This window comes from Antedon mediterranea, chromosome 6 (assembly GCF_964355755.1).
Source record: "Antedon mediterranea chromosome 6, ecAntMedi1.1, whole genome shotgun sequence".
Lineage (NCBI taxonomy): Eukaryota > Metazoa > Echinodermata > Crinoidea > Comatulida > Antedonidae > Antedon > Antedon mediterranea.
Window position 1 is genome coordinate 23,797,062 of NC_092675.1, and position 18,225 is coordinate 23,815,286.

General features: G+C 34.0%; 2 protein-coding genes across 2 annotated transcripts in view; both read right to left on the bottom strand.

Moving 5' to 3' along the window:
• Positions 1-1,127: 1,127 nt before the first annotated feature.
• On the bottom strand, positions 1,128-13,348 carry LOC140052510 (von Willebrand factor A domain-containing protein 7-like). Its single transcript, XM_072098117.1, has 9 exons — positions 12,588-13,348; positions 11,334-11,699; positions 10,585-10,814; positions 9,982-10,176; positions 9,566-9,710; positions 9,025-9,261; positions 3,968-4,376; positions 3,716-3,878; positions 1,128-3,308 (listed from the first exon to the last, which is right to left on the bottom strand). Exons 1-9 carry the CDS (start codon positions 13,315-13,317, stop codon positions 2,625-2,627), a joined length of 3,159 nt encoding a protein of 1,052 aa, XP_071954218.1. The 5' UTR covers positions 13,318-13,348; the 3' UTR covers positions 1,128-2,624.
• Positions 13,349-13,755: 407 nt separating this feature from the next.
• Positions 13,756-18,225, bottom strand: part of LOC140051199 (von Willebrand factor A domain-containing protein 7-like) — a 32,998-nt gene continuing 28,528 nt past the window's right edge. Inside the window, exons 8-11 of the mRNA XM_072096335.1 lie at positions 16,779-17,021; positions 15,887-16,298; positions 15,499-15,661; positions 13,756-14,885 (exon numbers count right to left, since the gene is read on the bottom strand). Of these exons, the coding sequence (XP_071952436.1) occupies positions 14,412-14,885; positions 15,499-15,661; positions 15,887-16,298; positions 16,779-17,021 (1,292 nt within the window). The 3' untranslated portion in view covers positions 13,756-14,411. The remainder of the gene's footprint in view (positions 14,886-15,498; positions 15,662-15,886; positions 16,299-16,778; positions 17,022-18,225) is intronic.

An 18,225-nucleotide genomic window follows, 5' to 3' on the forward strand; every position in this document is an offset into this window, starting at 1 on the left:
CTGACTGCTGTAGAGAGGCCACTGCTAGTGGTACGTGTATTTCGGGTTTAGTGTCTTCTCCTCCAGCTTCTATCAGGAGAACATTGGTGTCTGGATTAGCACTTAATCTGTTGGCTACAACACAACCCGCACTACCTGATCCTACCACTATATAGTCGTATTTATCTTCAAGATTGTACTTGCTGATCTTCTGTTTAGGCCTTAACCAATCTAACAGGTTCGCCATAGTTATTTATCTAGTGTAAAATGAAAAATGCGCTCGCAATTTTACAATCCTTTGTGTTTGTTAAAAGGCCGTAATAAAACTTTCTACTAAATAACTTTGAGAGTTTTTTTCTAAAGGTTGCGGAGACTCGAATAAAACAGTTATATATTATTTACAATTGATATCAAGATAATGACGCACCTAGATAAGTGATAGGGCGCGATAGTCCGCAGTAGATTAGAATTATACTATAGTTTATAGGCGGTCATGTAAATACGGGTCTGTTACTTATTATTAGGTTGGATGCTTACTAGTATAGTCACAATCTGGCGTACTAAAATAAATGTCGAAGATGTTGTAAACGAGTAGGCCTATATAATGTGGCACACGTGAGTTTAGGTAATGTCTGAAAGTTTTCTGAGTTGGGATATGTGGACGATGACCGTGCCGTGGGAGTATTACACAAATTAATTAGGAATAGTTAGAAATGTAAACACTATACGACTTACTACATTGCATTGCGTAATTGTATTCACTCTTCTCTGATAGGCCTATCGAGATTACGGAAGAAATAAACTCTTGAATTAAAACGTTTTACACAAATGAACCTGATAAAGGGATTCCTTACTTTTAACATGTTATTGAAGACAATCTCATAGATAAACACACTTACCAAATTCAATCCGGTTATGATTGGTAGTCGACTGATAGGCCTACTCGTCCACAAGTATATGAACGTTTCGATTGACATGCACTGTATGTTGACACACCAGTGTACCTATGACCTAATGAATTAATCTAGTGTGCGTGTTGCTATCCACTCTACTCCACCAGTGGTACGCTAGTACATGGGCTTAGGCAAGCAAAGCGGCAATGGACAACATGTTTGTATGTGATAACTGTCACAGAAAATTCTCCTTAATATTAATATAATAATGTTAAATAATATAATGTAATATTGGATATAATACTTAAACATGTTGTGCTAATTTGGTTCTAAAATGCACTCGAATGTCTTTTCCATAGTCATTTTCGACTCAGAAGGATGCTTGGTGAATGGTACTGCAAAATCCTAGAATCATTAATACAGGACCAAATAAGTTTAATTAAAATGTTTATTATACGAATGCAGTGCAGTATTCGAATTAAATATAACATGCACAAACTAAAACGTATCTGAATATGTTGTTAGTTTCCTTCGTATCGTCGCGCCTGTCTACCTAAATACAATAAAATAATGTAAACTATTTAAATGTAGGAATAGTCTAACTTATAAATGATGACATATAGGTCACTGTTTAGCTAAAAATAGAAGAAAATGTTTTTTTTTTTATTGGTGAACACTGAATGTATGGCCATTGTGATATCTGTCCAAAATGGTTAACAGTGTGTAGTCTCCTGTGAGTTTTTTTACAGGCCTAACGTACCACAGAATATTTAGAAATGTAGGCCTAATCACTGTGACTCCCTACATGTTGCGTAATTGTTATTTCATTTCCATTTATTATGTCAATTTAATACAAAAAGACTTAGAAAATGTGTTGCTCTCAGACCGTACACAAAACAATACAAAACAGTAGAAATAATAGGACCAGAAGTGTTACAACATTCTCTTACAGTCAGTGAGACGCGTAAAAACTAACTATCTATTTATCTATCTTGTATGAGAAGGTTTTGATATGATGGATTGGAAACGGTTGCAACATTGTAGAAATTTCAAAAACATAGTTCTGGGATAGGTTGGGTTTTGCAAAATTGAATGTGTTTTTCTCAGTTAGTTTTATACTCTCTTTTCTTGTATTACAGATTCAAAACATTTTTGTTCTTTGCTGTTTCTGATTTTACTTTTAATTGTTGTAGTTTCTAATTTTTATTTATCTGTAAACTAAAATACACCTATTTAGTATAGTCTATTTTTTATTTTCTTTGCTGTTTTGTTTTTTTGGTTTTTCTTTCTTTCTTTTTGCTTTGGCTGGATGGATTGAAGAAATCAAATAATAATAACTTATCACGTGGAACATAAATAAATAGCCTAGTTCTATATTTGTTATTCCAATGTGATATTTAATTGAGTTGCTTTTTTACTGTTTTTGATTATTTTATTCTATACAAACATTTTTTTTTTGACTTAATAATAAACTAAATATAACGCACGTTATCATGCATGTTTACGTTAACTGTACTTGTTTCATTGTCTTGCTTTACTTGTTTGTTTGTCCTGTTTTGTTTCAATATGATTACAACTTCTTAACTTGCTACCCGTCACAAGTTTTTTTGGAGGGAAACCTCCAACTGTTATTACTTTCTGGATGTTTTGCCTCTTAATTATTTATATTTAAATTGTTATTTTGTTTACTTTGTAAGATAAGAAATAAATGTTATTATGATGATGACGATTTCACTTTATGCTTCTTGTGCATTACTTTAGTTTGAATGGTGTTGCATACTTCTTTTCTGTTGATCCATTTGGTGAGAAGATGGTCGGTGCGGATTGTTCTACGCTTATTGACGTTTCTTTGGGGTGTTTATTTTGTGGCTCCACGTATTCGTAGATTTCTCTAAACCTTTCTGAGTCGGGCAAACGGGCAGGTTTGTTAGATTTACTAACGTTGACCTTTTCTTTATGTATCTTTTGTTTTTTTGTTTTCTTAGATTGCTTTCTATTTTGTGCCACACAACAACAGCAACAAGCACACAGGACAGCCAGCAAAGCGGCAACACCACACGTTACCATTACAATATAAACAAACATATCTTCATTCTTTGCTTCTTTTGTCTTCCCTTCTTCCTCCTCGGCAAAGTTGACTTGTAGTCGACCAATGTTCCCTACAACGTCCGTCGCGATTAATTCTACCAACGGGTCACAGCAGCTGCCGTGGTAGATAGCTTTAGCTATAGAACCTGGCACACCTTGGGTAAATTCAGACATTTTAAGACCGATTGCGTGAGATTCCTTTGAAGTAATGACGTCATAAAGACCCATTCCATTATCGACAACCTCAACAGCAACCGTAAAATTAGCGTCATTACAGCTTCCTTTTAATGGAAAACACTTTCCAACACGCTCGACAATACTAAAAGATGGTGCAGCTTCATCTAATTCCTAAAAAATATTAAGATTGAGAAACTTTATCAGGACATTTTTTAGTGAAGATTTTATATCAATTAATTTTTTTTTAATCAAACTGTAGTTGTAGCGTTTTGTTATGACCAATGTTAACGTATTATACTATGATAATAAGACAATTATTCTTTTTTAACATTTCATCAGATTTTATTTTTAAACATAATTAATGTTGAGTTAATGAATCACAAGGAGTTCAAACTTAATTAGCATTGAAAATAATATATTCAAAGAAAGATGTCAATTAATTCTTCTCTATTTAAATGTATAGGTAAATCCTCTGTGCTTTTTTTGGAATTCTAGATCCGCCCATTGAGAGTAGAATATAATGAATGAAGTTTTGAAATTGGATGTTACATGACTACCTTGGTTATGACTTATATTACCTTTGGCTGAATGTTGATGGTGAAAACAAAGTAGTTGTAGTCAGAAGATGCTTTATTTCCTCTGATAACCAACGTCACAGTACTAGAAGTATCGTATGTTGTACCTGTTGGTACATCAAACAGTATTTCTCCTTTCATCTCTTCATTCTTTCCCAGAACAAACCTGGAAAGAGAGATAATGTAACGAATCTGACAATAGCCAGCTGTTTAGCTGGTTGACACTTTATTTAGAGTTAATTTTACTTATAATACCTGTTTGGTGTAAGCTGTTTTATAAACCCAGCACTATCGATAGCAGACACAGTGTATTCGGCAGACTCTCCATCATTTACAGCTTGGAATGGAACACGTTCAGTTGATCCTGGCGACAGCACACGTTGTACATCACCACGGTCGGTTTTTACTGAACACTTTGACGTGCTAATAACTTGACGAAGTATTCGAGAGAAAACATTTTTTATTACATCCGAACCAATCACTTTTATTTGGAATGGTGACGATGGCAAGATTGTTTTTGTATACAATTTGTTAGATGCTTCGCTTGTCTGCAGAGGCATTGATTTTATAGTTTCCCCATTTGGTGATAATAATTCAAGTTTATTGGTTGTTCCTACTTTATTTTTATCTCCAATGACATCAATGAGTATGAAGACTTCGACACCTAAAAAATGTAAATGTCATTATTTTATGTAAATGAGTGCAAGCTTCAAGCTTTAAGTTCAAAACAAAATTTAAAAAAAACACGAATACATAAACATAACAACATATCCTTTTTAGAAACGTTACATTATAAAGCTAATATAGCATAATTATATGAATAAAAAATAATAGTTTCAAAGCTTGTTTTAACTATCGGAACACCAATAAATACTACAGGGTTGGGTAGGTTTGGCCAGTATGCGTACCTTTTTATGGCCAGCGGGCGTCCCGGATATTGCGCAATATGGCCAGCGGGCGTCCAATTATTGCGCAATATTTTTTTAATGGCAGCGTCCGTGCGTGTGAAATACGTACAATGCGACCGGGATGCGTGGATAGCTATGTGTGGATAGCTATGGGATAATCGGCCGGCGGAGAGAGTCGGTTTTCATTTTTAAGAGTTTCAATTTTTGGCCTTTATTTTCTGTGTCTGGTTTAGAATTTGTTTTGTCTCTGTGATGTCCCAGATAGATAGGCTTTAAGAGGCCTCAGTTCAGGCTTGCCCTACTTGCAAATGCTGTATATATAAAATAAATGATGTATATAGCGCCCTCTGTCGCATTGTACGTACAGTAGAACCTGTGTTTTACGTACCCTGATTTTACGTTCCCTCGATTTTACGTACGCTAAAAATAACCGATGACGTCATCATTTTCTTACATTGAGGGCGCAATTTAACAACAACAAAGCACACAAAGCCACAAGCATGGCTGTGTGAGGAATTCTGCTGTGTGTGGGACAAGCTACGCACGTGCATTCCCCATAAAGCAGCGACTGTTTTTTTTTTTATAGAAAACAATTATATTTTACACTTTATTTAAACATTGCACAGCCTGTATATACTGTACTTTTCTAGTTAGGCCTCACATCTTGCTAGGCCTGCTAGCCTGGCCTGAATAGTCTAGGCAAGGCCTAGCTAGTGACCACCTGCGTAATGTACAGAAGGCAAACACGGCCAGCTACGATCTCTACGTATTTGGGGTCAATTTAAGGTCAACCTTGATTTTACGAATCCTTTGTTTTACGTACGCCTTTCGGTCCCGTACCGTACGTAAAATGGAGGTTCTACTGTATTTCACACGCACGGAGCGGAGCTGCCATTGAAAAATTATTGCGCAATAATTGGATGCCCGCTGGCGATTTTTTTTTTCGTACATAAATAAACATGAATAATTCATCTATATATAAATTTACGTAAGGGCAAAAATCGGTAAATCGTGCGTTATTTCTAGAATGTTTACTCGATGGTATATAAAGTTGGTTCGTACTTTCGGTATTGATTTTAACCACCTGATGTAACCCTGTTTACTAATTAAATTGAGTTCGATAATTAGTTATTGACGATTAAAACGAATTTAGGTTCAACGATTTGCCCCAAATAGGGTGTTTTTCGATCGTGGTATACACTGTCTAATGGATGTCAATTTGAAAAATACCCGTACACAATAATACGAGGACACTTCGCATTTTCCTATCTCCTCCTACGATAATTGTTTTTAATAGCTGAAAACCGGTTGAACAGTTCGAGTACAGCATCATAATGTTGAAGACAGGCCGATTTTCTTTAAAAAATACTATTTTGATACATGTAATATACGTTTTTACAAATGTATTGATTTGTGATGAAAATGGAACATTCCAAATTATTTGGTTTAACCATAGAGGTATAGATTTAGATTTATGGGCCCCCTTGGAGAATAAACATAAATAGTATTACAATGCTGTACAATACTGTTAAGGTATTAACCACTTTTGATCGCAATTTGAATCGCAAATTTCTTACTGTGAGTGTTGGTACTGTTAGATATAATATAAACAAATATACAAATAAACTTTATTACTGTGAGTGTGGGTAGGCCCTACTGTTAGATTATAAACATATAATATACAAATAAATAAACGTTATTACTGACAGTTGCTTCTCAACGTTTGTATTAATTAATAATTTAAAAATATATAAACGTCGTAGTGGTGTATCGTTACATGTACTTTACTATTTCAATCGACTATGACAGTGAGAGTTTTAACAAAGTATTAAATCGTAAATGTTTTACTGTATTTAGTGGTATATTATTTATAGGCCTATAAAACATTAAAAACAATATTTCGTTACTGAGTGGATAAGAATATATTTTAAAATGTTTCCTCTTTGTACCTATCTTCTTCCCCCATCCCTCAACCCTTAATGTTACATACAAAACACAAATTGGGTTTGTTTAAATGAGTCCAAATAAAAAAATTGACTCATTTTGTTTCTCTCTCGGAAGTAATTCCCAGGGTGCTAATTTTGGTTGACTACATAAATCATTGTGTATATTTATTCGTTTCTGTAAACGAACATTTATTATAGTCCTGCAGTACATTTGAAATCTCCATTTTTTTCTCGCTGGAAATACTGTGTATTCGAGAACCATCTGTGGGCACGACCTAGATGGTACGCGAGCGAAGCGAGCGTGCCATCTAGTCAGTTAAATTTGTTGTTCCGTGTGCACCCAAGCGTATAGCAACAAGAAGTGATTACACGAACAACTGCGATACGATTCTTTCTACAGTAGGCCTAGGATTCTAGGTCAATTCACGTGATTGCCTTCGCGCACTATTCTTCACACAAAATGTGTCGAGTCGAGGCTAATCGACAGCTAGGCAAGACATTAAACTAAGTAGTAATTCATTGGACATAGCCCAAAGAAAGCTTAGACCCACAAGAATAAAGAATGTGTATAATTTGTGTACTGTATTTTTTTAATTCTGCTATTTTATTATCAAACAATATGCATGAACTCAAAGGAACTTTAAAAATGCGCGTATATGAACACATGAGATGGGAAGATTAGACCCACGAGAATAAAAAATTTATTTTTGTGTAATGTTTAATGTTTAATTTTGCTGACTTATTACTCGGATTGTGTCATACCTAACACACACACGTCACACACACACACACCGTACCCACACAGCTACTACTAGAATAGACATGGGTTTAGAGACTAATAATTAGGCCTATAGTATTTATTAATAGAAACTATAATTTTAACACGTAATTCTTTAGTAATAAATTATATTAAAAACACCATAAACAAAGGCTGATTATTTCGACAATCCACACAAAACGCCGCTATTCTTCTATGAAATCGCACGCCGCAACAACAGCGGAGATAGGCCTAGAATCGTGGGTGTCACGAAACCTAAGACCACAAAAGCTAAGACCCCCTAAGACCTAAGATCACGAAAGCTAAGACCCAAGACCTAAGATTACAATATTTATCTTTCGCACCTGCCTTGTATTTTAACTCCCAACATTTATTCTGAATACCACACCTTAGAATTGGCACTTTCATGAAAAAGAATCACATAAAAAGTAATAAATACATTTTTAAATTGATGATTTTACAGACGTTTTTCTCGCACACAAAATGACTAGCCTACAGTACAGTAGGCCTACCCCATGTTCAATTTTTTTGTTTCTATGGAACGTCAAAAGAGCAAAAATTATATAGAGGGCTGAAAACTCTGTGGAGTCCATCTACAGTGCGGATGGAACAATGTAAAATTAAAATTGTAATGATAATAGTATAATCAACATGCAATACGAGGAAATAAATACTGGCAAATAAATTTTAATTAAAAAATCATGATAAGTTTTTTTGTTTCGTTTTCTTTCTGTTTTTATACTTGTACTATTATTGTTGCTCTTTTGGCGCAGAAACAAAAACATTGAGCATGGGTAGCTCGAGGAGTTACATTACAGTATACAAAGAAACACATCTGTAAAATCATAAATTTAAAGGATTTATTTATTTGTTATTATGTGTTTCTCCTTCTGAAAGTACTTATAAGTCCTAATTTTAAAGTGTGGTGTTCAGGATAAAGTTAGTCAACAAATTTGGAGTCAAAATACAAGAAAGGCAGGTGCGTAAGAAAAACATCCTGTATAAATATATACAAACAAACACCCCGTCAAGTTTGTTTGTTGTAAACGGGCGAAAATAATGTGAGTTTATCTATGTTTTGCGGTGGTATTAAATTATATTTATGGTAATAAATGAAACCTACTGTGTTTAAAATTATGTATGGATAAACAAGTATTGTTTTTAAGCTGTAGTATATCTTAGAATTTGTAATCTTAGGTCTTGGGTCTTAGCTTTTGTGATCTTAGGTCTTAGGGGGTCTTAGCTTTCGTGGTCTTAGGTTTTGTGAAACCCCTAGAATCGTACCGCACTTGTGTAATCACTTCTTGTTGCTATACGCTTGGGTGCACACGGAACAAGAAAATTTAACTGATGAATTATTCATGTTTATTTTGTGACGTTTCATGAGGGGGTCCCCAACTTATGTACGAAAAAAAAAATCGCCGCCCGCTGGCCATATTGCGCAATATCCGGGACGCCCGCTGGCCATAAAAAGGTACGCATACTGGCCAAACCTACCCAACCCGTATCAGTAAATACATTAATCAATTTTACAATTTCTATTGTTGTTCCATGAAAATAAAAGAGAATGGCTTACAAACATTATTATTAAATGTGTTTAAAAACTAGAACTATTTCGATCGATCATGAAACCAAGGTCTACGGTACAGTATGTGTGTTTTAATGATCATTTAGGCCTACCTTGTGGCGGTTTTCCAACAAGTCGTTCTACTCCAGGATGAACACCGCCATGTTCCACACCAAACGAAGGTACAAGATCTACAGAACCTTTTCCCGTTACATATACTGAGTACGTGAGGATAGAGCGTATACGCACTCGCCATTTTCCTGCCTCGGGATTTGCTATTTTAATAATGCGAATGTCTGTAAGTTGTAATACAGCTTCAAATATGTTACCAGTCGATTTCACGAGTTTCCCTGCAAATATAAGGTATCAACATCGTATCATCGTAGAATATAAATTATATACCTAAATAATAAATAGTATTGTACAACTTTCCAAAAAATTAGTAATAATATTAGTACAGCAGATACAATTAATTGTTAATGTCATTTTGTCAAGTTCATTTTATAAATTTTGTCCGGCATAAAAACAATTTAATTCTCAAAGTCTGTGTGTATATATCATCATCCTGTGTAACCTGCGAAATATTGTTCATTTTCTTGACATTGCGCCTTAAGAAATATAATAATATAAATAAAACAGAATCAACGTACTTACCAGAAGGATTGAAAATCTTAACGTTGATAACTGTTCCTTTCACATTGATTTCAATTTCTTTAATCGTTGAATCTATATTGACATAATGACTTCGACCATCTAATGGGTTCGTCACACCTTGTTGACTTGCATACATTAACGTTATCTAAATAACATATAAATATACGTGTGAATGAATATTGTACACTAAGTATGCAAACACATAGTAAGTTGTCCTCAAAATGGCACCTGAGTTCAATCTCTTCCACATCACCACCGAGATGAAGTTTGCGATGTGTAACAATCAATAGCCTACACGTGGGACTATTTAATAATGAAAACTTAAATTTTATATTAGCATCACTTTTTAAGTGTTGCAAGTGAAAATAATATAAATCTAGAAAGAGTTTGACTTGGTGGATAATAGGATTTGTTACCTCTGGTTGACCTGAATCAATATTTAGCATCGAGGTTGCAGCCTTAATTTCCTTTTTCGATAATGTAGTAACTTCACCGCCTGTTGAGAGAGCTACATCAACATACGAGCTATCAATTGTTATTGCAGCACGTGGGCGGCGTCCTACATCACGTTGTCCGCGAGTACTACACGAACCAGATAACATATACTTAATCTGTAAAAACAATATTATGTAAATATTTAAATTAATGATGAAATGTGGTTAATAATAGTGTGATGGCGGCGAGAACTCAACTGTTTGAATACCAAACATGACGAAGTAACAACAGGGTCAACGAACATTTAGACAATGCATACATGGAAAACCGGACATTCCGTTAATTACTTCGGTCACTCAATACGTAAAATAAGAATATCAATACCAGCTTTGTAATGCTGTTCTATTGGCCTTTTGGCTTTCACCACATTACAAACACGTTTTTTCACCCGATAAATAAAGATGCGAAAACGAAAAACAACCTACAGTATTCTCCCACAGTTATCACACCTTTTTAAAATATGACCTTTTAGGTTTTCAGACATTGTACTGTCGTAGAAAGGTATTAAACGTTTGTTAACCAACCTTAATAGTCTTGTACTTTGCTAAGGCAATAACTGATTCTTTCAAGTGGGCGTCCTTAGATGAAACATCTGTGAACACGAAACATGTCGAATAGGAGTCTGTGTTCTCTACAGCTAGACGTAAAGCATGGAATGAATTCTCTGGACACTCGATTCCATCTGTGATGTTGATAGATGATAGTTGTGAAAGGAATTCATCAGGTTTTTTGGTAACAAACGCAGGACCATAATCTAAACGAAAAAACAATTGTCATGTATACTGATTTGTGGAGAACACTCACAATTAATTTTGAAGAAAAAATTAGACTAAGCAGTTAAGTTCAGCTTTTTATGATTTGTATGTTCACATCATAGGTGTGAACTTTGTTTCTAAAATTTAATTATTATACAAAATAATGTTTATAGGTGCAATGGGGAAAATAATTTAATGAGGTGAAGCCGAGTGAAAAGAAATACTTTTAACTTTCACTGAATGAAATTATTTGCCCGATAATTACTTTTAATGAGAGGCTAGGCCAAGACATAAATCATTCGGGAAGGCAATCCAATTGGTAGAACATCACTAAAGGTTGATTTTTTTCGAACGCGCAGTTAACAGTGCTCCGATTCCTCACTGGGTAACAGAGTAAGAGTATTCACTCTGATGTCAGAGTTCACTAAACTCAGTTTATTAAACTCAATGTGACCCACAATCGTCCAATCAAATGACAATTTTCTGTTATTTAAATCGTAATTGTTATTTTAGCTTACCTAGATCACTAAAGGTTACAAGTACAAATTGTGACGGTTCGTTGATACTTCCATTCATTCGCTTAATGATTTGTCTTGTTCTATTTTGAACAGCTTCAATATCATTTCTCATGCTACTGGTTCTGTCAATTACCATACACATTGTTCCACCTATATGTAACCCGAGATACTTTACAAATTCTCTGTGTCCAACAACTTTTCGAATGTCTTTCAGGATCATTTCAGATGCCTTTGTTGCTACTTTAGCAGCCTCGTGATGGTGGTAATAATGTGGAGATATTAGAATACTATCTGCGTCTTTGTTGATTCCACCGCGAGCATATTCAATTCCACTTGAATCAACTGGTCCTCCGTGGCTGCATTTTCCTTAGAGATAAAAAGTTTGATATTTATGTATAACTTTTATTTATTTATAAAGGAATTTATTTATGGAATATTCTAACACTAAACATAAAATATATAACTTTGTTCAAAACCAAATACAAAAAAAAAAAAACCTCCCGTCACTTCATTCATTTTACTATGTCTTACTATACATTGTATTTTACATTGTACCGTATTATTCTATTTGTGTCAATTTTTTCTATAGATTACTCATTTGGACGATTTAAAATGTCGGTTTGACTTTTTTTACATATATTATTTTGTTTATCATTACTTTAGATAAACATATATTCAGCAATAAAAAGGCCATGTTGTCTTATTTTCAGATTGATCGGACATTTTCGTCAGCAATATGGTGGAGTACCAAAGGATGTTTATACATTAATGTGATGTTGATACATTATTGAACGCTTTTCCTGTTCTGCTTTTCACATTATTTGAAAGGTTCATAAAGGTTATTCTAGTTTCCTTACTTTGGTTAAATTATTTCCTATACATATGTTTCGGATTTTCATCATTTTCAACAAACAATAAATAAAATGTTTACAGACTGTGGAATGAACTGGTCGATTCTACATTGTCTTGACTAAAGCTACTGTTAAGAATTTAGCACAATCAACTTTTTTTTTCATTCCAATAGGATATATAATAATGAAGGCCTACGGCGATGGTTTAACAAATTATTTCATGAGGCTAGGCCCAAACGAAAATAGAATTTCATTTCAAAATTATGTTTAAAAAACCTATTGGTCTAGGCCAAGATTTTTAAAGCGACAGTTCGATACACACGTTGCTCTTTAACTTAAAAGTCATTATTATGAGATTATTATGAGAACAAAAGATAAAGCGTGTTCTTTGCAGAGAACTTACCAACATCATTAGGCTTAACCACAGGTTCTCCCTTGTGATTTTTCTGATCACTACAATAGCCACTTGTAAGCTTATTATTCGATATTATAGTTCTGAGAATGTTGTTTTTACATCTTCCAAATAGACCGCAATTATCACACGTTTCTGTGTTTGGATCAGCAATATTATCAATTTGTGATCCTGGAACTCCTAGGCTAGGATGTGGCTGACGGTTTCCCATCTCGATCCAGTTAGAATGGCTGTAGAAATCTTGCAAAGTATGAAACAGCTGACCAGTTTTACGTCTGGCTTCTTTGTAGTTCTTAGCTTTTATTGAAATAATTGCCTCCTGTCGTAGTCGAAGTAATCTGTTATTGCTTTCTATGAACGTTTCAGCATCAAAATGAGCCGACGGTAGCTTCTTTGAACTTTCGTCGAAATCTACATTTTCGTTTGCATCCTTAAAATCTTTAATAGCCTCCTCAAAGCTTGCAGTAGAGACCTGATCACCGTAATAGGCCCGAAGAAGATCGGATGCTGAATCATATGGTGCATTCTTACTGAGAGGCTTGATCGGTTGTAGCGGTCGCGGTGTACTTTTAAGAAAGTCGTAGGCCACGTTTAGAACAGCATTTTCTGTGATCTTAACATGAGTTTTTGAACTTGGAGAAATTAAACCTAGCCATTCATTTGGAATAAAGCAGTCAACATTTACAGTTACTACGATGACAAACAGCAATGATAACATCATGTTTAGTTGGTTGTTGCTGTAGCATCACATCTAGAATATTTTACTGTTCTGCCCTTTATATACGATTGCCCGCTTACTCGTGTGTTATTGGTTGAATGTCCATCTTTCCAATTTTATTGAGACCATATGTTCGATTTTCCAAATGAAAGCAATTGTCATTCTCAAAACATTAGCTTTCGCGTTTTGTATAGGACTAAAATTGGTTAATTGGTTAATGTTCAACATTCCCAGTTGAGAAATGTCACTGATATTCATATAAGATTATGTAATATAAGATTTTGTAAATGAAAGTCGAATTGCATAATAACATAATAATAACTTGTAATCAGAATTATCAGTGCAATATGAAATATGTGCATAATTTAACTTTAATGGTTTCGAAATAAGAAATGACAGACTTTTAATAAACCAGAGATCTAGAACAAAATACACAAAACTAAAATAAATAGTTACAACTTCCTGTTCAAATATACACTATAGTATTTTTTTATTGTAAAATATTGTCTTGACTAAAGCTACTGTTAAGAATTTAACACAATCAACTTTTTTTTTCATTCCAATAGGGGCTTTGGTGCATAGTTTGTCCAAATGTTTTGGGACACCATATAGAGACCAAAAAGTAACATTCAAAAGATGTGAGTCGCTGTGGTCTTGTCGACATATCTGGTTAATTTAACTAGACTTAGAAATGATGCCAGGCAGGCATTTAAAAGGTTGTTGACAAGCCTTTTTCAAAATGATACCTATAATTCCAACTACTCAAAGTTAAGCATGATTTGTAAACGACCCACCAACATAGCTGCTGAAATAAATATTGCTGATACCATTAAAATGATATACATGTCAATTTAAAAGCCAAAAAATAAATAAAATTGGGCCTAAATAATGTAAATCTTTTCGCTGACCGTTAAAGGTTAATATGATGAGAGAATTTCACACAATACAAAAAAAATGATATGTGAGGAGATTATCAATGTTGTTTATATTTTATAATAAGCAATAACATTTTAAACCCGGAGCTACAGTACAGTTTAAATTCATTTCAAATACTTCAATACAGTATGTGTACATTATATACACAATCTTAGCTCTAGTTATCTGATGAAAATAACTTTATTTCTTATTCTTTTTCTACAAATAATACAAATGACCACTAGAATTAAAAGTCCAACAATCGCTAGACCAATGCAGGCAATGAGAATGTATGTACTAAGATTCGACTCATCGACGGGTGAAGTTGAAATGTTATTTATCTCAATAACACATCTACCAACGTTTCCAACGACATCAATGGCAATCAGTTGGAACTTTGGATGGCAACATGTTGAGTGGAAAACCCCCTTGACGCTCTGATTGGTTAAGCCTACTTGAAAATGATCTACATTCTGACGACCAATATCAGTCTGTGTTGGGTATTTTGCTTGAATGTCATACAAGCCATATCCTATGTCCATAAATGAAGCAGTGACAGTATAGTTAAATTTCTTGCAATCCATAGTTGGCCCTACTGTCGAACAATCGCCCTTTGTTTCTACAACAGTACATGTTGGAGGGTCTTCATCAAGATCCTGAAATTATATGTAATAAAAAGGGAATGATATTATTGTGATTTGCATACAAGTGAGTGCATGTTGGAAACGCTTAAAGGTTCCGTGTACCAGAGTGGGAGCTTTGCTTATAATGGAAACGTTGACGAAAATCAATAAGATAGAAATGTATTTTTGTTACTGATGCTATATTCAATTCAACTTCATGTCAGATAAACTGGTTATAATGGGGTGTTATGATGGTATTTCTGTTATAATGGTGGCTTACTATGAATGCCGCTGTTCATTATAGTTTATGCATTGTTGATGTTTAAATCGGTAAATTTACCTGCAAAGTGAAACTAACTAAGGAATTTGGCATGGAGTGGGTGGTGGGTGATCAAAAACATACAATTATATAGTTCTTGGCAACATTTTACAAATTTACAAGTTATAGATAATCTTGTTTTCATCTACTGCGAAAGCAAAACTAAACTTTGCAATCATAATTCAACTTAATTTATTAATTTCCACCATCTTCAATTTCTTAGCAATAAACAGTAATAGAAGCGCTTGATTAAAGAAACACTAAATAAATAAAAAATTTACTCCAAGTACAATGCAAAGTGTACAGTACATATGTCAGTCAATTTACCTGAGGCGCAACAATGACGTCGAAAACCATGAAGTTGAATGTTTGACCTGCAGTGTTGGTGTGCACGGTTAGTGTCACTGTAGACGTCGTTCCAAACGCTGCGTGTTTAGGAGCAGCTAACGTGATGTAACCATCAGCCGAATCATTTACTTGAAGATTTACTCTGCAAAAATTAACCCATACAATCAAAGTAAACCAGACCACCTGGTAAATGTTACAATGCATTTAGTGTTGTTCTAACTACACAACAATTGAAAGAAACTTCCTAAGACAGACATTATGTTTGGAAAATTATAAGACTGGGGACTTGTTGTGTAGTAATGCAGTTGCTTAATATGTTACAGGTACCGGCACTTAAATAATACAAAAAACTTATCTTATCATTTACCTGTCTGGCGTTACCATTTGAACAAAATCCTTTTCATCCGTAGCTTTTATCCTGAATGCTGCAGGTTTACCGATATTAAACACTGTGAACCTAACATCAGTAGATCCTCCAGGCGCTAGAGTACTGTTCTTCGTGCTGGCGTAGGCTATGATTTCTGTTGTTGACGGTTCGACTACGGTATTCAGTAACCGATGTATCACATTACCATTTCCATCCCTGCCAACCAATCGCACTAAGAACGGAATGTCTGGAGGAATCGCCTCAGCAGTGTACTGTGATATTGGACTGATCTTCTGTAATGATTTACTGTTTAGGATTTTGTCTTTTATATTTACTAAGTCCATTTGTTCCATTCTAGCAATATCTTGGCCAATAGCTCCAAATATTTTCATCATGATATGTGCTGGTTTTCCTGGAAATAAAAATTGAATATTTGAATCGAAACGAATTTTATGAGAAGGTGAACAATTTTCGAGTAGTGTTAGGAAGTATTAAAAATATGAATCAAAAGTTATTATGTTTGACCCAATCAAATGGACTATTTTTGTTTGTTTTGTTTCGCTTCTCTCTTCTTTCCTGTAGCAGTTGTCCTTAAAGCTAATGACTACATGACTCTTTAAAAGAACACAGTATTGCAGATAATATCAACCAGTGTATCCACCATGATTATGCTAAGTATGAATGAATGATTAAACCACCATGCACGAAATCGTACATAAATGTATGTTAACCAGTTCAGTTTTGAAACACAAATTTAACTTTTCTAAAACAAATGTCCAAAACAACACTTATACATAATACAAATTGATACTACAGTTGACTTCTCCTAATTATGATATAGTATGGCTGCATAAGTAGGTCAATTATATTTTTTCAAAATGTAAATTGGCACCTTTTAATGGTCTGCCGCCAATCTCTTTGTGACCTGGGTGTGGTCCGTCCGTGACGCTTTTTCCGAAGGTGTGTATAAAGTCGAGCGTACTCAGTCCGTACACAGACACGCTATACGACATGAACGAATTCACTCGTATTTTCCACATACCAGGCACAAGATTTGTCATTTTTACAATATGCAAGGTAGGTAAGTTGGCGATGAATTTTATTTTGCCAGTAGTGCCGATCTTTCGTGATGTTCCTACAAAAAATGATAAATACTTATAAAAAGTACGGCTCGTCAGTAGGCATATTATTCTGATCATGAAGACATAATGCATGATGAATAATAAGGGGAAACAATATTAATCAATGTAAATATAATAATTAGAATTGTTAATAATACACAAAACAATTGTATGTATGAATATCATTCAGTTATAATTATAACGACTCAAATTATGTAAGATTGAATCCATATTGTTTTGAAGTAGACATAATCATCCATTCATTTCTTTATTTCAAATAGTACATCCATATACAAATCATACAAAAAATACAAGAAAGAGAAACAATTACACCAGAAAACTAACAAATAAGCAACTTCAACAAAACCAACCTACAATATCCTAAAAAATGCACCAACGCTGATGTAGGTTGGATTGTGGAAGTACCTATATTCTTTAAAGCTGTTAAATGAAGACACGGAAACGTTGCTAATGAGATTCATGTATGTAATTATAAATATATTGAATGAATACGTATTTATTGTATATGGCTTACTATGTGCATACTAGTCAGTATAAGAATGTCACGACATTTTAAAATACAAAATCGATAAATTGGTTACTTTAATTTTAAAGTCGATATGATCTAGTATTATATAATTGCTTGTTTTTAATTCTGTCTCCAAAAATGTACGAACAGCACGTTGTCTTTTCCTATTTCAGAGTTTCTTTCTTTTTCAGATCTGATTAAGCTCAAGTACAATTCTATAATATTAAATACTTTTAGTTTGCTTAATTACTCTAGGCGATACGGTGTACTCATTATCCTCTTTACAGTACGACGGAACAGACTGGTACATAAATTAGTAATATTGTAAACAAACACAAATGCCAAGTTTTCCTTGTATTTTTGTTAGAAACTGCATAAAGTATATATTTGTATTGCGCATGCGTACAATGTGATCTAGTAATCTTCCATTCTAAATTGTTAACACACCACTATGCTCAACAGTTCGAGTTCAGTTCGTAAAACATTTTTAACTTTGGAAAATTATATAATTGTCAATTCAATTCAACTTTATTTAGTCAGGGATGCCAGGGCGGGTGTTTGCATACAAAATAGAAATACAATTTCAAAAATATTATCATGTACAATATATAAATATATATTTTTAAAAAAACGTTTAAAGGAGGTTTATGTTTAAACGATTGTAGATGAATTTCAACACCAAAATTGTT